Source organism: Bubalus kerabau, chromosome 4 (genome assembly GCF_029407905.1).
Source record: "Bubalus kerabau isolate K-KA32 ecotype Philippines breed swamp buffalo chromosome 4, PCC_UOA_SB_1v2, whole genome shotgun sequence".
NCBI classification, from domain to species: domain Eukaryota; kingdom Metazoa; phylum Chordata; class Mammalia; order Artiodactyla; family Bovidae; genus Bubalus; species Bubalus kerabau.
Genome location: NC_073627.1, coordinates 36,911,421 through 36,934,417, shown reverse-complemented (window position 1 = coordinate 36,934,417; position 22,997 = coordinate 36,911,421). Strand labels below are relative to the sequence as shown.

The following is a 22,997-nucleotide window of genomic DNA, read 5'->3' as shown; positions in this document are numbered from 1 at the left end:
ATCATGTGTGTGCAGCTAATCATTTAGCAAATATTTATTTAGCCCTCACTGTGTTCCAATTGGAGAAGGCAATGGCACCCCACTCCAGTACTCTTGCCTGGCAAATCCCATGGACGGAGGAGCCTGGTAGGCTGCAGTCCATGGGGTCGGTAATAGTCGGACACGACTGAGCGACTTCACTTTCACTTTTCACTTTCATGCATTGGAGAAGGAAATGGCACCCCACTCCAGTGTTCTTGCCTGGAGAATCCCAGGGATGGAGGAACTTGGTGGGCTGCAGTCCATGGAGTAGCTGGGAGTCGGACACGACTGAGCGACTTCACTTTCACTTTTCACTTTCATGCATTGGAGAAGGAAATGGCAACCCACTCCAGTGTTCTTGCCTGGAGAATCCCAGGGACGAGGGAGCCTGGTGGGAGGCCGTCTATGGGGTCATACGGAGTCGGACACGACTGAAGCGACTTAGCAGCAGCAGCAGAAGCAGTGTTCCAATTACCCAAAACAAGAATTTTATAATATATTGGAAACAGTGCAGACAATCACATTTAAGTAAATAAAGTGATTAGAGTTCATCTGAAGATGTGTTAAAGATGAGGACTAGGATAGAGGGAATCCCAAAGACACAAACAATGGTCAGTTGCCCTTCAGCATGATAGGGAAAGACCACTGCAGGGGAGGTGATGCAAATTGAGATTAGAGGGATAAGCAGGCATTTGCTAGAGGAAAAATGCAGTAAAAATATTTTTAAGAGAACAAGGAATAAACAGTGCAGAGGAGCAGAAACAAAACAAAACAAAACATGTCCTTTGGGGAACCACAACTAGTTCAAATAGCATTTGGCTTGAAGTAGGGAAGCTAAACTGTGAAGCACTTATAAATCAGGTTAAGGAGAATAGCCTTCACTTTATCAATACTACAGAGTCACTGAACGATTTTAAGCAGTAGTGTAAATGCAGTGGCTCAGCAGTAAAGGGTCTGCCTGCAATGCAGGAGCCCCAGAAGACACCGGTTCAATCCCTGGATCGGGAAGATCCCCTGGAGATGGGAATGGCAGCCCACTCCAGTATTCTTGCCTGGCAAATCCCATGGACAGAGGAGCCTGGCGGGCTACAGTCCATGGGGTCACAGAGAGTCAGACACAACTGATCATAAAGCACACGTCATACATGTCCATCCCCAACTCCCTAACTATCCCTTCCCCACATACTTCCCCCCTGCAACCATAAGTTCGTTCTCTGAGTCTCTCTTTTGTAACTTCATTTGTATCATTTCTTTTTAGATTCCACATATAAGGGATGTCATGCAATATTTCTCCTCTGTCTGACTTACTTCACTCAGTATGACAACTAAAAATAATTTCTTTAGCCTTCCATTATGCTCACACTAGGTTAGGTCTTCTACCTCATGCTGCTAAAGCATCGTATACTCTTTTACGGTACTCATCATAGTTGCACTTTTCATCATTTCTCCAATGTTTGTCTTCTGCCGTCACACTATAAGTAAACCCTGTGAGATCAGAGACTGGGTTCCACGAGTCTGTTTGTCCCCAGTATTGTATACCCAGTACTTAGCACAGTTCCTGGCATAGCAAGTAATAACCAAAGGAACCAGTGTCCTGTAGGTCAATGGATGTAGCCCAAGACAGGTCTGGGCTAGAGAGGTAAATGTGAGAATTATCATCATATTGGTGGTTTAGTCGTTGTGTCCGACTCTTGCGATCCCTTGGACTGTAGCCCACCAGGCTCCTCTGTCCCTGGGATTCTCCAGGCAAGAATACTGAGTGGGTTGCCATTTCCTTCTTCAGGGGATCTTTCTCACCCAGGAATTGAACCTGGGTCTCCTGCATTGCAGGCAGATTCTTTATCAACTGAGCTATGAGGGAATTCCATCAGCACATTAGACATAGTGAAAGCTATAAGAGAAAATTAGATGTCTAGAGAAAAGTGACTTAGAAATGAATTGGATCCATGATAGAACTCTCAACTACAACAGTGTTTAAAGGACTGGCAGGGAATTCCCTGATGGTCCAGTGGTTAGGACTCTGCACTTCCACTGCAGGGGACACCAGTTACTTATTTTTTGGGCTGCACCGCACAGCATGTGGGATCTTAGTTCCCAGACCAAGGATCAAACTTGTGTCCCCTGCATTTCTGCATTGTAAGCACGATATCTTAACCACTGGACGACCAGGGAAGTCTTAAGGAGGCACCAGTTAAATCCCTGGTCCAAGAATTAAGATGCTATGTGCCATGCAGTGCAGCCAAAAATTACAAAATAAAAAAGTAAATGAAGGGCTGGCAAAAGAAGAGGTGCGTTCAAGAGTGCCTGAGACAGAACATCAGTAACTAAGATGGCAGAAATGCTAAAGTGATTAGACTATCAGCATTGATTCTGATGGGGCTTCCCAGGTGGCACTAGTGGTAAAGAGCCTGCCTGCTAATGCAGGAGACTTTAGAGATACAGGTTCGATCCCTGGGTTGGGAAGATCCCCTGGAGGAGGAAATGGCAACCCATTCCAGTATTCTTGCCAGGAGAATCCCCATGGACAGAGGAACCTGATCGGCTACAGTTCCTAGGTCACAAAGAGTCGGACATGGCTGAGTGACCTAGCACACAGCGCAGTGATTCTGATAAGGAGTGCTGCTGCTGCTGCTAAGTTGCTTCAGTCATGTCTGACTCTTTGCGACCCCATAGACGGCAGCCCACCAGTCTTCCCCATCCCTGGGATTCTCCAGGCAAGATCACTGGAGTGGGTTCTGATAAGGAGTAGAGCGGGAGAATCAGAGAAATTAAATTATCAGGAGGGCTGGCTGTCAGACTAAAAAGTTTGGTTTTGGATCCTGAAGCCACAGGAGTGTCAGAATTTTGTTTTGGAAATGGCACCATCATAACTTCCAAGCATCTGGCAGCATCAGTCCTCTCAGATTTGACTTGTACTCTTTTTCATCTCCTCCTATCATTGTCCAGAATGGCCAAGGATGAGAGTTGGAAAACAGGGGACAGCATTTCAGAAGGGGGATGGCATGTGCAAAAGGCCTAGAGGGGAGAGTACAGTGCATCTGAGAGTACAGTGCATCCAGTCTCCACGAACTGTCTTAAAGAGGACACAAGGCTGGAATAATGTTTCAGATGATGGAGGTTTGGGCCAGAGCCTGGAGGGACTGGCAAGAGGTTTGGACTTTGTGCTAAGAGCAGTGGGAACGGTGACTGGATTTTCAGCAGACTTGCCTTTAGGTGATATTATTTTAGCTGGACTATACAAGATGTGCAAGACGTGTCAACAGAATGCCACAGGCTGCCTTAGGATTTTTTTTTTTTTTTTTTTTTTTGCTACACCATGTAGTATGTGGGATCTTAGTTCCTAGCCAGGGATTGAACCCGCTGCCCCTGCAGTGGAAGCATGGAGTCTTAACCATGGACCACCAGGGAAGTCCTGCCTTAGAACTTCTAAATACTTAGAGAGTTTGGGAGGAAGATAGAAAGATGGATAGATTGATAGATAGCTAGAGAGATACGAAAAATGGGGATTAAATGAAAGTTTACAGATTGAATGTTGAGACTTGCCCCAGACTCCCTCTTCACCCAACTCTGTGTACAATCAGATTTATACCCTCCAGGCAGGAGTTTGGAAGCATCTCTTCTGGGAAATCTGAGCAGACAAGGAAAAAGACCTAAGGGTTCTGACATTAGGGGTTCCTCAAGGAAATGGCCTCATGAATCACCCTATAGTAAAAGTTCAAAGTCCACATGCCTCTCTACCTCCTATACAGACACAATCACAGTTGCTGATCAGTACCTCATTGTATAGATCTTAAATATGAGCAGACAGCTGAGGATTACCAGACATTTGAGGAAAGTCTTTAAAAGAAAGACAAAGGCTAAACAAACAGAGAAAGAAAAAAAAAAGCATAGAGGAAATAAAGACTATGAAAGAAGGAAAACACTATTTTAAAAACCTATGAATATTCTCAGACAAGAAAAGAACATTTATCCATGAAACAAAAACAGAACATTCTTAAAATGCAGAGAACAAAAGAGAGCTCTTAGAAATTAGAAACATAAAAGCAAAAATAAAAACTCAATAGGAGGCATGTAATATATGGCATGATAAATATAATTAACACTACTGTGTGTTACATATAGAGCTTCCCTGCAGGCTCAGTGGTAAAGATTCTACCTGCCAATGCAGAAGACTTGAGTTTGATCCCTTGGTGGGGAAGATTCCCTGGAGAAGGAAGTGGCAACCCACTCCAGTATTCTTGCTTGGAGAATGCCATGAACAGAGGAGCCTGGTGGGCTATAGTCCATAGAGTCGCAAAGAATCGGACACAACTGAAGTGACATAGCACAGCACAGCACTTCAACTCTCTAGACACCATACAATCTGTTTCTTACAATTTACACATTTATGTCACCTGCTTATCCTTGTCCAGTGTCTAAATCATGACCATTTAACCAATGGTTATTCCACAGAAGGAATAATAAGTCACCATTGAAAGTGACGATGTGTTTAATAGCATGGGAAGATGTTTCTGGTTTATTGTTAAATGAAAAATGTTTGCAAAGGAGTATGATCCAGTAAAACCACACACACTTAACTAGTTATATGTATGTTTATATGTATACATATACATTGAAAAAAGTCTAAGGAATTGATACAAAAAGGTTAAGAGTAATGATGTAAGTAAGGCTATGGATTCTATTTTTATCAGTTCAGTTCAGTCACTCAGTCGTGTCCAACTCTTTGCAACCCCATGGACTCCAGCAAGCCCGGCCTCCCTGTCCATTACCAACTCCCGGAGTTTACTCAAACTCATGTCCATTAAGTTGGTGATGCCATCCAACCATCTCATCCTCTGTTATCCCCTTCTCTTCCCGCCTTCAATCTTTCCCAGCATCAGGTCTTTTCCAATGAGTTAGTTCTTCACATCAGGTGGCCAAAGTATTGGAGTTTCAGCTTAAGCATCAGTCCTTCCAATGAATATTCAGAACTGATTTCCTTCAGGATGGACTGGTTGGATCTCCTTGCTGTCCAAGGGACTCTCAAGAGTCTTCTCCAACACCACAGTTCAAAAGCATCAATTCTTAGATGCTCAGCGTTCTTTATGGTCCAACTCTCACATCCATACATGACTACTGGAAAAACCATAGCTTTGACTAGATGGACCTTTGTTGGCAAAGTAATGTCTCTGCTTTTTAATATGCTGTCTAGGTTGGTCATAACTTTTCTTCCAAGGGGCAAGCGTCTTTTAATTTCAAGGCTGTGGTCACCATCTGCAGTGATTCTGGAGCCCCCCAAAATAAAGTCTTTCACTGTTTCCACTGTTTCCCCATCTATTTGCCATGAAGTGATGGGACCAGATGCCATGATCTTAGTTTTCTGAATGTTGAGTTTTAAGCCAACTTTTTCACTCTCCTCTTTCACTTTCATCAAGAGGCTCTTTAGTTCTTCTTCACTTTCTGCCATAAGGGTGGTGTCATCTGCATATCTGAGGTTATTGATATTTCTCCTGGCAATCTTGATTCCAGCTTGTGCTTCATCCAGCCCAGCATTTCTCATGATGTATTCTGCATATAAGTTAAATGAGCAGGGTGACAATATGCAGCCTTGACGCGCCCCTTTCCCACATTTGAAACCAGTCTGTTGTTCCATGTCCAGTTCTAACTGTTGCTTCTTGACTTGCATACAGGTTTCTCAAGAAGCAGGTCAGGTGGTCTGTTAGTCCCATCTCTTTCAGAATTTCCCACAGTTTATTGTGATCCACACAGTCAAAGATTTTGGCATAGTCGATAAAGCAGAAATAGATGTTTTTCTGGAACTCTCTTGCTTTTTCGATGATCCAGTGGATGTTGGCAATTTGATCTCTGGTTCCTCTGCCTTTTCTAAAACCAGCTTGAACATCTGGAAGTTCACGGTTCATGTACTGTTGAAGCCTGGCTTGGAGAATTTTGAGCATTCCTTTGCTAGCATGTGAGATGAGTGCAATTGTACAGTAGTTTGAACATTCTTTGGCATTGACTTTCTTTGGGATGACCACTGCTGAGTTTTCCAAATTTGCTGGCATATTGAGTGCAGCACTTTCACAGCATCATCTTTTAGGATTTGAAATAGCTCAACTGGAATTCCATCACCTCCACTAGCTTTGTTCATAGTGATGCTTCCCAAGGCCCACTTGACTTCGCATTCCAGGATGTCTGGCTCTAAGTGAGTGATCACACCATCATGATTATACTTACTTACAAAAAAGTAAGTATACAAAACTATACTTTTTTTGTATGGTTATTCTGTGTATTCTTGCCACCTATTCTTAATATCTTCTGTTTCTGTTGGGTCCATACCATTTCTGTCCTTTATTGTACCCATCTTTGCATGAAAAGTTCCCTTGGTATTTCTAATTTTCTTGAAGAGATCTCTAGTCTTTCCCATTCTATTGTTTTCCTCTACTGCTTTGCATTGATCACTGAGGAAGCCTTTCTTATCTCTTCTTGCTATTCTTTGGAACTCTGCATTCAAATGGGTATATCTTTCTTTTTCTCCTTTGCCTTTTGCTTCTCTATTTTTATATGTCCCTTCAAACTTCTCTACAACAAACCTGCATGACTTGTAATAAAATAGCATGAAAGTGGGAAATGAGTCTGTTTGCCTTCTTGTCTCCATGGGTCCTAAAGGTTTATTTTAGTTCTACTAAACTGAAAATAAAGACTTTGTGACTTTTGAAAAAGAAAAAGCACTCCCTAGCTGCGTGGATTTTTTTTAAAGTTGGGGCAAGTGGTCCTTCCTGCTGCTGCTGCTAAGTCGCTTCAGTCGTGTCCGACTCTGTGCAACCCCATAGACAGCAGCCCACCAGGCTCCCCCATCCCTGGGATTCTCCAGGCAAGAACACTGGAGTGGGTTGCCATTTCCTTCTCCAATGCATGAAAGTGAAAAGTGAAAGTGAAGTTGCTCAGTCGTGTCCGACTATTAGCGACCCCATGGACTGCAGCCCACCAGGCTCCTCCATCCATGGGATTTTCCAGGCAAGAGTGCTGGAGTTGGGTGCCATTGCCTGCTCCAGTGGTCCTTCCTAGTGTCCCTGAAATGCGGCCACCAGGTGGCAGCCTGCTCCATCTATTGAGTTGGTGGGCCTGGCTCAGTCTTAAATTCCATAAGTCCAGGCCAGATGTGGCAGGCCTTTGTCCAGATCCCAAACCTGACCAACAAGCCTGATGCGCAAGCTGATCCCTTCCCTTCTTTTTCTATATACCACAGGCCAGAGTCAGTACTCCGGTCTATTGAGGGTAAAAGTCATCTTGTTGTTTAGTCATTGAGTTGTGTCCGACTCTTTTGTGAACCCATGGACTGTAGAATGCTAGGCTCCTCTGTCCATGAGATTTCCCAGGCAAGAATGCTGGAGTGGGTGGCCACTTCCTCTTCCAGGGAATCTTCCCCACCCAGGGATTGAACATGCTCTCCTGCATTGGCAGGCGAGTTCTTTACCACTGAGCCATCAGGGAAGACCAGAAATCATCTTAGGCCCACTTTTACCCCCAGGAGCAACATCCACTGACCAGAATGCTGAGGAAGGGGAGCTGAAGCTTATAGAATCCTCAATTCTTCTACCCAACACCACATCAACATACAGGAGGAATTCTCATTTATTTTTCACGCTTAACAAGGAGGTGGGAAGGCCTGCCTCTTCCTCACTTCTGCTCTTTCTATCTGGGAATATTCACCTCTGACCCTCCTTCCCTTCCTTCAGGGAGGCTTTGGTCAGTGGAGACAGTCTCTAAGGAGTGTTCAGTTTGTGGGGATGGAGAAGCTGAAACAGCGATCCCCCAGGGGTGGCATCACTTTCCTGCCAACTCCCTCATTGCCTCTCCTTCAAAGCGAAAGCAGTGCCAGCCCTCAGCTTCTGTCAGATCTTGGGCTCCAAGGGCCTTGTACAAGTCCATAGCCCTCTTGTTCCAGTCCAGGACTGCCAGGCGTAACTGGGAGCAGCCCTTATCCAAAGCCACCTGTGAGAGAAGACACTGCTCACTTTCCTGGGGTCAAAAAGGAAAAGACTTTCTCACCCTCCATTCAACCCAGGTGCCTCCCATACAGCTTGGCTTTGCCAGGGCCCAACTCCTAGTGCCATCCCTCTCCTCACCTCAGCCACTTTTTTGATTATTTTGGAACCAATCCCTTGACCTGATGTGGGGAGAAAAAAACAAGGATTGTTTGAGTTGAAGAGGTACTCCTCTTCAGGTCATAAGCTAGGATTAAGAGACATGGTCCCTTTATGGGTTGCTTTTCTGCCATCTTGCCCTCTTCCCAGTACCTCGATATTCTGGCTTCACATAGATGTCTTCTAGATAAATATTTCGTCCCTTCCATGTGCTGTAGCTGAAGTAATACAGGCCATAGCCCACCACACAGGGCCCTGCGAGAGAAAAAAAGAAGGATCAGGCCTCTGGGCACCTGGGGGAGAGACCTTTGAGGCTGATTGGAGAGGGCACCTCTAAAGTCGGGGTATTCTTACCCTGTGGCTCCCCTGGTGCAGAAAGAATCTCTGCCACCAAACAGTGATAGAAAGGAGTCTCTCCAAAGCCATCTGCTCTCAGGGCTGCAGAGATCGGGTTTGGGATAAAGAGATAGAGAAAGAAGGATTGGGTGTGTGCCCAGCCTGTAGTTATTGCCTGGGGAGCCCATCCTTCATTTCCTCCCCAGCTTCCGTCAGGACTCGAGTTGGGTCCCTACCTTCTTCACTGATCTTCACTTGGTCTGAGAGTTTCTCGTACTCCGCGAGTTCCTACAGCGCGGGGGCAGAGGCTAGATGAAGGCAGGAGGGCCTCGCTGCTCCCTCAGCAAGACCTCAGGGCGCGCTCCTCCCTCTGCTCCCACTTCCTCTTCCTCCACGCCCCCCACCCCAGCCACTCTGACGCCCCTCTTTGGACCCTGGTTTCCAGCCAGCAGCCCTCACCCGAATCAGCCTCAGGATATTTCCACAATCTCCCTCCTTGGCTTCTCGGATCATCACGAAAGCCATCCTGTTCCCCAACGTCAGGGACCGAAGTCCAGGATCCCCACTTCCGTTCTGCTGAAAGGGGAGACGAGCAATTCGGACCCTTTAAGGGGCCTACAAATTCCGATCCCCGAAAGCCCCGGGAATGGCGGGGAGCGAGGCGGTGGGGGCTCCGGGGGCTGGGAAGCTGAAGCCCGATTCTGGCTACTGCGGAGAGAGAGGTAGGACGAAGTGGTCCTCACTGTCTGGGCGCCCCTAATTTCGGCCCCAGCCAGCGCGCACCTGCCAGCCAATCAGCTTGCAGAACGGGTATGTCCCCACCCCCGTCCCCTGTCCCCCCTCCCCCGACTCTGCCCGACCCTGGCCGAGTCTCGTGACCGCGCCCGTGGGCAGGGGTCAAGGCTGTACTGCAGAGGCTTTCTCGTCCGAGTTATCTGGGTGTTCCAGCCTGCAGTGGAGAAACCCCACGGCTCCAAAGTTACCTCTTTGTTTAACTGAAGAGTGCAGTGATTATCTGCTCTTCCCTTCGCTCAAATTCACCCATTCCAGCCCACCCAGACTCCAGATTCGGGGTGAGCCCCAAGACCTCCAGCTCTTTCCTACTGGCTCAAAGTGTGACTTCTTCTGGGGGCATTTATATTTTTAAATGGGTGAGGGAGAGAGGGATGAATTTCTGTTGGTTAGGCGTTGTGATAAACGGATAAGAAGATAACGGGGTGGGAGGCAGAACTCCTAGTATCCACTGAATCACACTCGGAAACAATCCCTCCCTAGAAGGCAAGCCTCAGAGGCCTGGGAAAACACCGAGGGAGGAGCTCAGAGCAGATACCAGGCTTTGAATCTGCATTATCTCCATTCACCCTCCTTCACATTAACCCCAGAAAGTAGCTATTATTTTTCACATTTTGCAGACAGGACACTTAAGCACACTGGTGGGGTGACTCACCCACAGCCAGCCAGCTGGTGTTGGGATTCCATGTCTCAGCTCTAGACCTTATAGAAGATGCTACTTGGGTAGCCCGGCAGGATTGTTTCTAGATCTCGTGTTTGTCATCAAGGCAGCCTCTGCAGGTAGGCTTGGAGGACCCAGGAAGGAGAGTGCAAGTGAGGTGTCCTCTCCCAGCTCATAAACTTGCCCAGCAATGGGGGAGGGTAGTGGAGAAATTGTCCCTCACTCCATTTGTCCTCAGAGGGGCCAGAGGGTCAGTGGCCCTGTCTCCTGCCTCCCTTCTTCCCCCAGGGCAACCTTTAACCCTCCAACAACAATGTGGAAGGCTGCCTTCCCCCACGCATTTGCCCCAGAGTCATTGGAGGCTAAAAGAGGACCGCAGCTGATTATGGTGAGCAGAGGTCCACTGGCCATTTGGCACGGGCTACTGCTGCTGCTGTTGCTACCACTTCCAAGCCACGGAGGACCGGCCCTGAGACCTCCTCTCCCCAGCCAGGTGCAGGAGTGGGACAGGGTGCTATGCCCTGCATGTGTTTCAGTGAGCTACGCTGGGGCTTTGCCCTCTTCTTTGCTTTCCTCCTCTGGCCTGGTAGCAATGCCTCTCCCTCCATCTGTCTCTGGCATGTCCTTATTTCGGCTTACTTTTTCTTCAACAGACAGCTGAAGACTCTCCTGCTCTGCACCTCAGCAATGGTCCTGGACAAGAACCTGTTACCATTATGACCTTTAACCTCACCAAGATCACAAAGTATGAGATGGACCTAATTCTTTGACCTAGTCTCCTGACATCACCCTCTCTCCATCAGCTCTTCTTTTTTTGCTTTATTTAATTGAAGTATAGTTGATTTACAGTGTTGCATTTCTGGGGTACAGCAAAGTGATTCAATTATATATATTTATAAAACGTGATATATATATATTCTTTTTCAGGTTCTTTTGTATTATGGCTTATTATAAGATATTGAATATAGTTTCCTGTGTTATGCAGTATGATTTGTCAACTATCTATTTTATATATAATAGCTTGTATCTGTTAATCCCACACTCCTAATTTATCCCCCCACCTTTCGCTCTTTGGTAGCTGTGAATTTGTTTTCTATGACCGTGACTTGGTTTTGCAAATAAGTTCATTTGTATCAGTTTTTAAATTCCACATGTAAGTGATAGCATATGGTGTTTATCTTTCTGTCTGATTTACTTCATTTAGTATGATAATCTCTAGGTCCGTCCAGGTTGCATTGTTTCATTCTTTTTATGGCTGAATAATATTCCATTGTGTGTGTGTGTATACCATGTACATATATATATATATGTACGTGCATGTATATATATACCATGTCTTCTTTATCCATTCCTCTGTTGATGGACCTTTAGGTTGCTTCCAAGTCCTGGCTATTGTAAACAGTGCATCAGTCCCTCTCTTTTCCTTGTCTCTCTGTCCTCTACCTGAACTCCTCCTCCCTCAACCTCAAGTCTATGCTCAAAGCGCACGCCCCCTACACAGTCCTTCCTTTCATGTCCTTCCAGAATCTCCTCCTCTTTTGAGTTTCGGACTTGGGATCCAGAGGGAGTCATTTTTTATGGTGATACCAACCCAAAGAATGACTGGTTTATGCTGGGGCTTCGGGATGGCAGGCCTGAAATCCAGCTTCATAATCACTGGGCTCAGCTTACAGTGAGTGCTGGACCCCGGCTGGACGATGGGAGGTGGCACCAGGTAAGCCAGATTTGGTCCTGAGGGAGGCATATCTTGAGCTGGTCTGAGGGAAGGAATGGAACCAAGTCATTAGGCATCCCTCTGCCATTGTCACCACATTGAATCCACACAGGAGCCCTATGAAGTGGCTATTCTTGTCCACATTTTTTTCAGAAGGGAGTTCTGAGGCTTAGTCAGTTTGTAAGTGACAGGTCCAGAGTGAGCTGGGAGTACCAGCTCACCCTTCAAGTACATATTCTTTCTGCCAGACTAGACTGCCTCTCTTAGGTTCCAGGTTTGGTTTGGTTTGGTTTTGGTTGATGATTGTTCAGCAGTTAGTTGTGATTTGGGATAATCGTGATAGGAAGTGAGCTTGAGTCCTTCCACTCTGCCATCTTCAGTATGGCATATTCTAGATCACCTCTGAATAAAGCGGTAGAGGCAGGCTCCAGGGACCTCTGATTCCTCTTCTCATTTTCTTCTCACAGATGGAAGTGAAGATCCATGGGGATTCCTTGCTACTTAGGGTGGATGGGGTGGAGGTGCTGCGTCTGAGACAGGTCTTTGGACAACAGGCCAACAATTCCCAGCTCATCATGAGGATTGCACTGGGAGGACTGTTGTTCCCTGCCTCCGACCTCCGATTGCCGGTAACTGCATCCCAGGGTCAGGAACCGTGACCAAAGCTGATAAAGCATTGCTGACTGGGTGGCCATAGGGATCTGCATCTACACATTTCAAGGAGAGGGGATGGGGTGAGAGATGCATGGGGGAGGGCAAATGCTTGGGTCTTAGAGGGGAATAAACAGGGTGGGGAGGCTGAGACTGGGGCTCAGATATCCTGATTCCAACATTCTCTGCATCTTCCCTCCCGCCATGGGCTCCAGCTGGTCCCTGCCCTGGATGCCTGCCTGCGCCAGGATGACTGGCTGGACCAACAGGCCCAGACCTCGGCATCTGTCCCCACTAGTGTCAGAAGCTGTGCTGTAGAGTCTCAATCTGGAATATTCTTCCCTCCAGGGACTGGTGCAGAATTTGGTCTCCAAGGTAAAGGCTATTTTTCCCTCCATGACCAGCTCTGTGTCTATCTCCCTCCACCACTAGCCCCTTCTCTCCATGAATCCCTAACCTTAAGACCTCAAGAGGATCGTTTCTCCCCCCAGAAATTCCTCGGCCTCATGCAGAGCCCTGGGCTTTCTCCTTGGACCTGGCACTCCAGCTGGCAGCAGGTTCAGGCTGCCTCCTTGCTCTTGGGACGCCAGAAAACCCTTCTTGGCTCAGCATCCACCTCCAAGATCAAGTAAGGCGGGGGATGCTGCCTGTACTCAGTGGAGCCTAGGAGCAATGGGAGAAAAGGAAATTCCAAAATGTCAACAGTATGAAGGCTTCGGGAGGTTGGGGGGGGCGTGGTTTGCAGAGACACATATTAAAGCTGCCCACAGCAAGCAAATGACCTTTACTTAGATTATATATTTTCTTGGGGGTGGGTATGGTTTTATAGAAGGCCAAGACAAGAGAGCTGAGGCAGGACTGAGGTGGTGGGAATGGCCAGAGATGGATAGACTGGATAGACATAGATAGTGTGGCCGAGAGGAAGAATCCAGGCAGCCAGGGATGGGGCTACGAGGAGTGGATGCAGTTCGTTCTTCCCTCCCCCACTTATGTCCCTTCCCACACACTCTGCAGAAAGTGGTGTTGTCTTCTGGGTCGGGGCCAGGGCTGGATCTGCCCCTCGTCTTGGGGCTCCCTCTTCAGCTGAACTTGACTGTGTCCGGGGTGGTTTTGAGCCAGGGGGCAAAGAAGGAGATCCTTGCTCTGCCTCCCACGGGCCCTGGCTCCCTCCTTGATCTCTGGGTCCAGCCGCAGGGGCGTCTCTTCCTAGGGGCTTTGCCAGGTAAGAACGAGCAATGGTGAAGATTCTCAGCACACCATGGGAAACGGCTAAGGGCAGGGGGAGAAGCGGCAAGGGGCACATTTTTAGGGGAAGGAAACCTCTGGGAGGGAAGAGAAGAGAGAGAATAAGGGGGTAGTGGGAGGAAGTGCTTTCAAATATTTAAGTTGGAGAACTGAAAAAGTGGGGAGGAGCTTCTGGATCCAGGTTCCCCCACCCTCAGTGTCCCCTCCATGCTCCCTCTCTCTAGGAGAGGCCACTTCTGCCTCCTTTTGCTTGGATGGCCTTTGGGCACAAGGCCAGAGTCTGGACATGGACCGGGCCCAGAGCAGAAGCCTGAACATCTGGACTCACAGCTGTCCCCAGAACCCAGGCAATGGCAGTGACACCACCCATTAAATCCCCACCTAAGAACCTCCTTTGAATGTTACTCCTTCATTTATTCAGCAAATGCTTAAGGTGTGTCTGCAATGTGCCAGGCACTGTGCTGAGCACTGAGTCATACTAAGGAGCCAAACTAACCCTGCTTCCTGTCCTCTTGGTGCTGTGGTCCCCTGGGGGAGGCAGGCATCCATCAAAGACTAACAAGTGAGTAGATAATTGGAAACTATGATAAGTACCGTAAAGGAGCAGTCAGAGAACTGAGAAAGCTCAAGGGCCAGTGGCCTTGACCTACACTAGGGATCAAGGAGGGCTTCCTGAGCAAATGATGACTTCTTAGGCTGAGACCCCAGTAACAGCACCACAGACACACACCCAAATACCAGTCACCTTCTGGGAGCCAGGAGCCCACCTCCCTCTCCAGCAGCAGCTGCCTTGGAACTTGAGCTTTGTTGCTCTGAGGCTGGTTCCCAGAAATCAGGAGGGAAGGGAAGACATGGGATTTTTCTTGTCCTTTAGTCAGGCCACTGCTGTCCCAGACAGGAGCAGCAGGGGGCGTGACTGGGTCACAGAGAGATGGTGGCCTTCTGGGACAAGGGGTGGAGGCAGCAGGGAGAAAGAAAAAGGGGTTGGGGGGCGGGGTTCGAGCAGAGGGAGAAAGACGCCTCTATCTCTCCTCGTCTCGGCCCACTAGCTTCGTTCCCAGAAGAATTTGTCTTTACTCCATTAAACAAGAACTGGCTTGTGCTGGTCCCACCTGGAAAGAACAGACAGATTCAGGAGTATCTCTGCCTTCAAAGAATATATGGAGACCTAGCCCTCAGCCCCCAGACCCCTGGAGATTCCTGGTGCCCCATCTCCTCCTTGGGGTACTCTCCTGCCTCAGTCCCCAGCTCCCCGGGAAACTTCATTCCCATCCACCATCTCCAGATCCCATGGGGATCTCAGTGTCCCAGCTTCCTAGGTTACGAGGATCTGCCTACCAGTAACCCAGGCAACAGGGTGAGTCACTCATTGGACCTGCTGTTCCTCTTCTACAAGGATTAGCCAGGACCTGAGTGACCCCAGTGTAAGAAAGCTTCCAGAGAGTCTCTGGGTTGGAAGACACATCCTAGGTCCCTCCTTGAACCCTTACGGTCTGAAGTTTGCAAGGTCTACACTGTCTCCATCCAGTCAGAGTGTTTTACAGGAATGTACTCAGCATGGCCAGGGAGTCCAGATTCAACTCTGGTCCCTGGGCAGTGTTCAAGGTCAGCCTGGGCCACTGGGATAAGTCCATTCAACTGATATTTATAGAGCACCTATTGTGTACCAGGCACTGTTCTAGACCCTGAGAATGCCTTGATGAAAAGGGTAGTCATGAGGACCTCCCTGGTGGTCCAGTTAAAACTCTGTGCTCCCAAAGCAGAGGGCATGGGTTCAATCCCTAGTCAGAGAACTAGAGCCCACATACCACAGCTGAAGGTCCTGTGCACTGCGAGGAAGATCCCGCATGCCTTGATGAAGACTGAAGATCCTGCATGCTGCAAATGAGACCCCCAAAAAAAAGAAGAGAGAGAGGGGATGGTCAGACAACCCATAAACCGAAACAAATAAGCAAGGTCATTTCAGGTAGTGATTATCTCAATAAAGAGAGTAAAATCCTGTAGTCAATCAGAGGTGGTAGGGGAGAGGCAGCATTAGCCAAGTGGTCAGGGAAGGTCTTTCTGAGGCAGTGTCACTTCAGCAGAGACCTGAATAATGAAACCAGTCCTGTGGGGTGCCTCAGGTATGAGCAAGCCAGTAGGGGCAAGAGGCAAAAGGGCCTGAACACGCCTGGGTCCCCACCAAAGGGGTTGTTCTGAGTGGCAACTTCTTGGCCCCGGGTCCCTGAGGAATCTCCTGAGGGTTGGTTTTTCTCTCCTCCCTCCATCCCATCCTGTCCAGGACACTGTGCCCTCAACCTCTCTTTCTTCAGCCTGCCCTAGATTCCAAGATTCCTGATTACCATCCAGAGCTGTCTACACTCTTTCATTAAGACTGATTCTGCTTTGACACAGACTCTGCCAGGCTCCCACCAAGGGCACCTACAGTGCCAGTCCAGTGTCCCTGCCTCTCTCGCACCCCTAAAAACCTTTCTGGAGCTTGGCAGCATATGGTGTAGCCTCCAGACCTATGCCATCCACTCACTCCACCATGTGTGTTACCTCTCTCCCCTTCTGTCTTTCCTTCTATCTCTCTTTTTCTTTCAACTAACATTTATTGGCCCCTGACAGTATGCCAAGGGGCTTCCCTGGTGGCTCAGCAGTAAAGAATCTGCCTATAATGCAAGAGACTTGGGTTCAATTCCTGGGTTTGGAAGATTACCTGGAGAAGGAAATACCCACTCCAGTATTCTTGCCTGGGAAATCCCATGGACAGAGGAGCCTGACGGGCTACAGTCCGGGGTGTCACAAGAGAGTTGGACACGACTTAGTGACTACACACAAACACACACACGACAGTATGCCAAACACTGAGTTAGGCAGTCTACAGGGACTCCAAAAATAAATAAGACTTGGTCCTGGCCTGGAGAGTAGTGGTCTGGGGAGAGAAACCCGACATGTAAAATGCTTTCATAGGGATCTCCTAGGAAGTGCGAGGAACTCGAACAAATGACTAGTCCTCTTTACTTTCAGTTTCCCCATCTGCAAAATGGGCAGGTTACCCTACTCAGGGTTGCTGGGAGGGTTTGATGGAATCACATAGGTTGGATGTGTGGCATATAGAAAGTGTTTCACGTACCAGAGGTGTTGCTTTTGTTGATGTCATTACCTTTGTGTATAATTCTTGAAATGTAAGTCTCAGCCTTCTGGGTACGGAATATAAGGAAGGGTGTGTGATGTGACTGAACTGGGGGCAGGCTGAGATGGAATGAGGGCAGACTGGGGAGGCTCCTTGTGCCATGGCGGGAGAGGCCTTGTATGTCCTCCTGGGGAGTTGGAGCTTGATATGGTTAGCAGAGGAACTTCTGTGTCTCTTTCCTGTTTGTTTGTTTGATTGTGATAAAATACACATAACAAAATTTGCCATCTTAAATGTTTTGTTTTGCCTCACCACATAGCTTGTAGAACGTTAGTTCCCTGATCAGAGATCAAACCTGTCTTAACCATTGAACCACCATGGAAGTCTCCCATCCTAACCTTTTTTTTTTTTTAAGATTTATTATTTATTTATTTTGGGTTGTGCTGAGTCTTCGATGTAGCAGGGGCTTTCTCTAGTTCTAGCAAGCAGGAGCTTCTCCTTAGTTCCAATGCACAGGCTTCTCATTGTGCTGGTTTCTCTTGTTTCAGAGTTCGGGCTCTATTTGTGTGGGCTTCAGTAGTTTCTATGCAGGGGCTTAGCTGCCCCAGAGCATGTAGGATCTTCCTGGAGTAGGGATCAAACCTATGTCCCCTGTATTAGCAGGCAGACTCTTAACCACTGGGCCACCAGGGAAGCCCCCATCTTAACCATTTCTAAGTGTCCTGTTTAGTGACAATAGACTTCACAGTGTGTGGAACCATCAGCTCCAGAACTCTTCTTGTAAAACCGAAACTCTGTACCCACTAAATAATAACTCCCTGCTCCCCTCCCCCTTTCCTTGTTCTTGTCTTTACAAAGACCCGTCTTGTTGGGAACCCAAACAGCTGAGTCCCTGGGATTTGGTTGAGAGGTGGAAGGAAATCACTGGGCACAGACCTCAGGACAGGCTCTGGGTGTGGGTGAGGGGAGATGGGAGCTCTTAATCCCTTCCTCCTTTCTGGAGGTGCTGGAGGAAGGCCTGAGTTCCAGGGAGAGGCTGGAGGTTGTAACGGCTCTTTGCCCCCACACCCTTCCTCGGCTTGTTGCCCTGTGAACACTAGTGCTGCATGGTGTCGGGGGTTCTTCCCCCCCAACTCCCAACCCTCCTCATGTTGACCCTCACCTTGACGAGCAGGTGTGGAAGGGAGCAACATTATCTAAACATATAGAAGACACTCGTTCTTTCTTTTTCAAGTGACCTTGGGGTTCAGGCAGGGCAGAGACTGAACCAACAGTCTTGAAGCCACCCCTGGGCCTGTTTGCCAAGCTGTGTGTGTTGAGGGTAAGATCCAGGCTCATCTCTCTAGATTGAGGCTGGCCCATTACTCTGCTCCTTATCTGATGAATGGGACTTCCCTGTTGATCAGAAGATAATGAATCTGCCTGCAATGCTGGAGACCCAGGTTTGATCCTTTGGTTAGGAAGATCCCCTCAAGAAGGGAATGGCAACCTACTCCAGTATTCTTGCCTGGAGAATTCCATGGACAGAGGAGCCTGGCAGGCTATGGGGTCGCAAAGAGTCAGACATGACTGAGTGAATAACACTTTCAGAACTGTCTGATGAAGGAAAAGGCAAGTTGGTTCACCAGGGCTTCACATAGAAAGAGCTATTCCATGTTTAAGCCTAGTTCAGCAACCAAGGGGCTTCCCTGGTAGCTCAGTGGTAAAGTATCTTGTTGCAATGCAGCAAACTTGGGTTCAATTGCTGAGTCGGGAAAATACCTTGGAGGAGGAAATGGCAACCCACTCTGGTATTCTTGCCTGGAGAATCCCATGGACAGAGGAGCCTGGTGGGCTACAGTCCATGGGGTCAAAAAGAGTCGGATATGACTAAGCACGCATGAAGGGCGGGGCAGCAACTAGGCTTTATCTTGGGTAGCTCTGTGGGTTGCTTGGATATGGGGGATATATACAAAGTGTAAGACAGGGACTTTCTTGGTGATCTAGCAGCTAAGAATTCATGCTCCCAGTGCAGAGGGCCTGGGTTTGGTCCCTGCTCAGGGAACTGGATCCCACATGCTGCAACTAAGAGTTCACAGGCCCCAACTCAGGATCCCAGATGTGGCAACTAAAGATCCTGCATTCTGCAACTCAGACCCGGTGTAGCCAAATAAATACTGAAATAGAACAAAAACAAGGTCTAAAGCAAAGGCCTGTTTTGAAAGAACTTACAGCCTGGTTGCAAAGATAAAATAGAAGAGTTTTCAGCACAGTTGAAGACAAAAACCTAGGCAACTAGCCATGATTGCTCTCTCTGTCACCTCCATTGCTCACGACAGATCCTGAACTTCTGTCTCCACTTGTAAAGCTGCTGGCTTGGGCCAGGCTGTCCATATTTCCCACCTGGACTGCTACAAAGCCTTGCTCTCTGGTGTCCTTGCTTCTCACACAGTGGCCATGGTGATTTTCATTACATTTAACTGTGTCGATTCCCTGCTTAAAATCCTAGAATTGTTGCTGTGATGGTTGGATTAAAATTCAAACTGCTCCCTTTGGCTTACAAGGACCCTTACGATTTGGCCTCTGCCAATCTCTCAGATCTCTTGCTGTCCCAGTCTTGCCTTTTTCCCTCACGGGAGCCCAGCCTTTGCACTCACCCCTTCCTCCTCCTAGAATGCTCTTCCCCTACAGTTCCCCATAGCTTCTTTGCATTACTTTGGGTCATTAAAAGTTACCTTTTCAGTAAGACCTTCCCTGAACACTCAGGCACTCTCTGGCACATCACACTTTTACTTTTACACGTCTTACTTTTTTTTCTGCATAATATTAACTATTTAATTTTAAAATTTAATTTAATTAATGTATTTATTTACTCTTGGCTGTGCTGGGTCTTCGCTGCTGTGCGCGCTTCTCTCTAGTTGTGGTGAGCTGGAGTTACTCTTCGTCGCAATATGCAGGCTTCTCATTGTGGTGGCTTCTCTTCTTATGGAGCACGGGCTCTAGGGCATGCGAGCTTCAGTAGATGCGGCATATAGGCTCAGTCACTGTGGCTCTCGGGCTCTAGAGCACGGGCTTGATAGTTGTGGTACATGGGCTTAGTAGCTCCTTGGCATGTGGGATCTTCCAAGACCAGGGATCAAACCCATGTCTCCTGCAGTGGCAGGCGGATTCTTTACCCCTGAACCACCAGGGAAGCCCTGTTTAAAATTGTTATTGAAAATACTTATTTTATTCCTGCTCTAAAAGGGTGAACATCTTTTAGGTATTGCCGCACTGCTGATTTTTTTTTAAATGAATTTTTACTGGAGTATAGTTGATTTACCATGTTGCGTTAGTTTCTGCTGTACAACAAAGTGAATCAGTTACACTCTTTTTTAGATTCTTTTCCCATATAGATCATTACAGAATACTGAATTCCCTGTGCTTTACAGTAGGCCCTTTTTAGCTATCTATTCTATATATAGTAGTGTGTGCATGTCAATCCCAATCTCTCAGTTTTTCCCTTGTCCCCCCAACATTTAATTTGTTTGTTTTTACTGTTTATTAGAACGGGAGCCCCAGGAGCATAGGGACAAGAACAGCGCCTGGCTCTAAACAAATGCTCATTAGATACACATTGAACGAATGAATGGGAGTTGGGGCTGGACTGTGAAGAGTGGGCAGTCTTCCAGGACTCGGAAAGAAAATGGACAAAGGTATAACGTCAGGAGTAAGCACAGCTTGTCCCAGGAATGGCCAGCTCAGCTTCAGCGGAGGGCTAGTTGGAGCCTAGAGGCAAAGAAAGTTGGGGGCACAGACTGGGTCTAGATTGTGATGCACCCTGAAAGTTAGACTAGGGATCAGAACTGCATCCTGCAAGGTCACAGGAATCCATTTGAAGCCCTTTGAGCTGAGGGGTGGCCTAATTAAAACTGTCTTTTGAGAAAATTAATCCAGAGTCTGCTGCAGAAGGGATTGAAGTAAGACCAGCTGCCTAATTTGTAGGACCCAGTGCAAAATGAAAATGTGGAATCCCTTATTCTAAAAGGGGAAAGGACTTCCCTGGTGGTCCAGTGGCTAAGACACTACACTCATTGTGCAGGGGGCCTGGCTTCCATCCCTCGTCAGGGAATCAGATCCCACATGCCACAAGTGTAGGTCCCACATGCCGCCTCCAAGGGCCTCCTGATAAGAATCCCAAGTGCCACACCTGAGACCCGGCACAGGCAACTAAATAAATACTTTCGAAAAAAGGCTGGAAAAAACTGGTGTTCCATTTAGTAAACTGGAGAATTCCATAGACAGAGGAGCTTGGCAGGCTATAGTCCATGGGGTTGCAAAGAGTCAGACATGACTGAGCCACTAACACTTTAACTTTTCACAAGGTACTAAAATATAAAATGCTTTCCTTTCTTCCACGATTCTTCTCATGACTTTTCATGGTGTTTTTAATTTATTTAATGTTATTTTAAATAAAGAAAATAGCACTTTTTAACCTTCAGCTTACTGATGACTGAAAGGAAAACAGAATTGTGAGTTGCCCCAATTTTCCCTCTCTGTCATCATTGGCAGCAGAAGTGGTTGGCTAAAGCAGTGAATTAATGTGACTGGGAATGGATATGGTAGGATGCCTCCCATCATCCATGTCTCCTAGAAGACCATTGCCTTCTTTGTGGATTCAGAGCAAGTTCTGTTTCAAACGGAACAGTAGCCTCTCAGCTGTCAGCCCCTACACTTATTCAGGTGTAGACATGACATGCTTATCTTGTACTCACTTTTTTTGAGTCTCGCTGAACTCCCATGCATGGTGGGTCCATCAGAGTTCTCTGCTCTTTGTAACCCCATGGACTACACATGGAATTCTCCAGGCCAGAATACTGGAGAATAGGGTTGTCTTTCCCTTCTCCAGGGGATCTTCCTAAACCAGGGATTGAACCCAGGTCTGCCACATTGCAGGCAAATGCTTTACCAGTTGAGCCACAAGGGAAGCCCTCTGTGCTCATAGAAAGTAAAGTGAAAGTAAAGTTGCTCAGTCGTGTCCGACTCTTTGCGACCGCATGGACTGTAGCCTACAACGCTCCTCCGTCCATGGGATGTTCCAGGCAAGAGTACTGGAGTGGGTTGCCATTTCCTTCTCCAGAGGATCTTCCCAACCCAGGGATTGAACCTGGGTCTCCTGTATTGTAGGCAGATGCTTTACCATCTCATGGAGCATCCCAAATGGCATGTCAGGCTTGTCTCCTCTACTCACACATATGGTCTATTGTCCCACTGGACAAAGCACAAGTTCAAAAGTAAAATTATTAAGAAATCCAAGATGGTGGCCACAGAGCACAAGACCAAGCACAAGGCAATTCTGAGCCTGGGGCTCTGAAACAGGAGGGAAGGGGGCAGGACATACACTTTAAAAGAACGACATAGCCTAAGGACAGGACATAACTAATGAGAACAAAATAAATCCAAGATGGCTGACTTCCACTAGACTTTGAGCCTCAGAATGAAAGTGTTAGTCTCTCAGTCGACACCAGCTCTTTGTGATCCCATGGATGTAGTCCTCCAGGCTCTAATGTCCATGGAATTCACTAGGCAAGAATACTGGAGTGGGTTGCCATTTCCTTCCTCAAGGGATTGTCCCAACCCAGGGATCGAACCTGGATCTCCTGCATTGCAGTAGGATTCTTTACTGTTGAATTACCAGCAAAGAGCCTCAGTATATGCTCACTGTAACACATCTGCAAGGTAAGTGACACACCCACCAGTGCCATGACCTTTCTGAGGACAACAATCAAAGATTAAAAAGTGGGCAGTGGCCCAGTTCCTGGAAATCCCCACCCCTTCCCCTGAAACAGAATAATCCTCCCACTCATTAGCCTATGAAATTGCCCAGCCCACAAAACATCAGTCAGTTCAGTTCAGTTGCTCAGTCATGTCCAATGCTTTGCGACCCCATGGACTGCAGCATGCCAGGCTTCCCTGTCCATCACCAACTCCTGGAGTTTACTCAGACATGTCCATCGAGTCAGTGATGCCATCCAACCATCTCATGCCCTGTCATCCCCTTCTTCTCCTGCCTTCTAATTTTCCCAGCCTCAGGGTCTTTTCAAATGATCAGTTCTTCATATCAGGTGGCCAAAGTATTGGAGTTTCAGCTTCAGCATCAGTCCTTCCAATAAACACTCAGGACTGATCTCCTTTAGGATGGACTGGTTGGATCTCCTTGCAGTCCAAGGGACTCTCAAGAGTCTTCTCCAACATCACAGTTCAAAAGCATCAATTCTTCAGTGCTCAGCTTTCTTTATAGTCCAACTCTCACATCCATACATGACTACTGGAAAAACCATAGCCTTGACTAGACAGACCTTTTTTGGCAAAGTA

The 22,997-nt window shown here is 47.5% G+C and overlaps 2 protein-coding genes across 6 annotated transcripts; one reads left to right on the top strand and one right to left on the bottom strand.

Moving 5' to 3' along the window:
- Window positions 1-4,037: 4,037 nt before the first annotated feature.
- Window positions 4,038-9,949, bottom strand: SAT2 (spermidine/spermine N1-acetyltransferase family member 2). Of its 3 annotated transcripts, none has more exons than XM_055576645.1 (7): window positions 9,931-9,949; window positions 8,943-9,059; window positions 8,720-8,771; window positions 8,502-8,585; window positions 8,301-8,402; window positions 8,130-8,170; window positions 4,038-7,995 (listed from the first exon to the last, which is right to left on the bottom strand). In XM_055576645.1, the coding sequence occupies exons 2-7, from the start codon at window positions 9,006-9,008 to the stop codon at window positions 7,828-7,830; spliced, it is 513 nt and encodes a 170-aa protein (XP_055432620.1). In that variant the 5' UTR covers window positions 9,009-9,059; window positions 9,931-9,949; the 3' UTR covers window positions 4,038-7,827. The 3 variants fall into 3 exon arrangements, with proteins under 3 accessions (XP_055432620.1, XP_055432619.1, XP_055432618.1); XM_055576644.1 differs by lacking the exon at window positions 9,931-9,949 and adding an exon at window positions 9,467-9,593; XM_055576643.1 differs by lacking the exon at window positions 9,931-9,949 and adding an exon at window positions 9,467-9,525 and having other exon boundaries at window positions 4,040-7,995; window positions 8,943-9,191.
- On the top strand, window positions 9,376-13,941 carry SHBG (sex hormone binding globulin). Of its 3 annotated transcripts, none has more exons than XM_055576640.1 (9): window positions 9,376-9,556; window positions 10,225-10,429; window positions 10,590-10,681; window positions 11,461-11,650; window positions 12,118-12,279; window positions 12,517-12,676; window positions 12,793-12,929; window positions 13,316-13,523; window positions 13,771-13,941. In XM_055576640.1, the coding sequence occupies exons 2-9, from the start codon at window positions 10,250-10,252 to the stop codon at window positions 13,917-13,919; spliced, it is 1,278 nt and encodes a 425-aa protein (XP_055432615.1). In that variant the 5' UTR covers window positions 9,376-9,556; window positions 10,225-10,249; the 3' UTR covers window positions 13,920-13,941. The 3 variants fall into 3 exon arrangements, with proteins under 3 accessions (XP_055432615.1, XP_055432617.1, XP_055432616.1); XM_055576641.1 differs by lacking the exon at window positions 9,376-9,556 and adding an exon at window positions 9,777-10,055; XM_055576642.1 differs by lacking the exon at window positions 13,316-13,523.
- The last annotated feature ends 9,056 nt before the right edge of the window (window positions 13,942-22,997 follow it).

Coding starts and splice junctions, on each gene's coding strand:
- SAT2 (XM_055576645.1), bottom strand. CDS start 9,008: ATGGCTTTCGTGATGATCCGAGAAGCCAAGGAGGGAGATTGTGGAAAT. Junction 8,772..8,942: donor ATATCCTGAGGCTGATTCGG/GTGAGGGCTGCT, acceptor CCCGCGCTGTAG/GAACTCGCGGAGTACGAGAA. Junction 8,171..8,300: donor TGTGAAGCCAGAATATCGAG/GTACTGGGAAGA, acceptor TCCCCACATCAG/GTCAAGGGATTGGTTCCAAA.
- SHBG (XM_055576640.1), top strand. CDS start 10,250: ATGTGGAAGGCTGCCTTCCCCCACGCATTTGCCCCAGAGTCATTGGAG. Junction 10,430..10,589: donor GACCTCCTCTCCCCAGCCAG/GTGCAGGAGTGG, acceptor TTTCTTCAACAG/ACAGCTGAAGACTCTCCTGC. Junction 12,930..13,315: donor GCATCCACCTCCAAGATCAA/GTAAGGCGGGGG, acceptor CACACTCTGCAG/AAAGTGGTGTTGTCTTCTGG.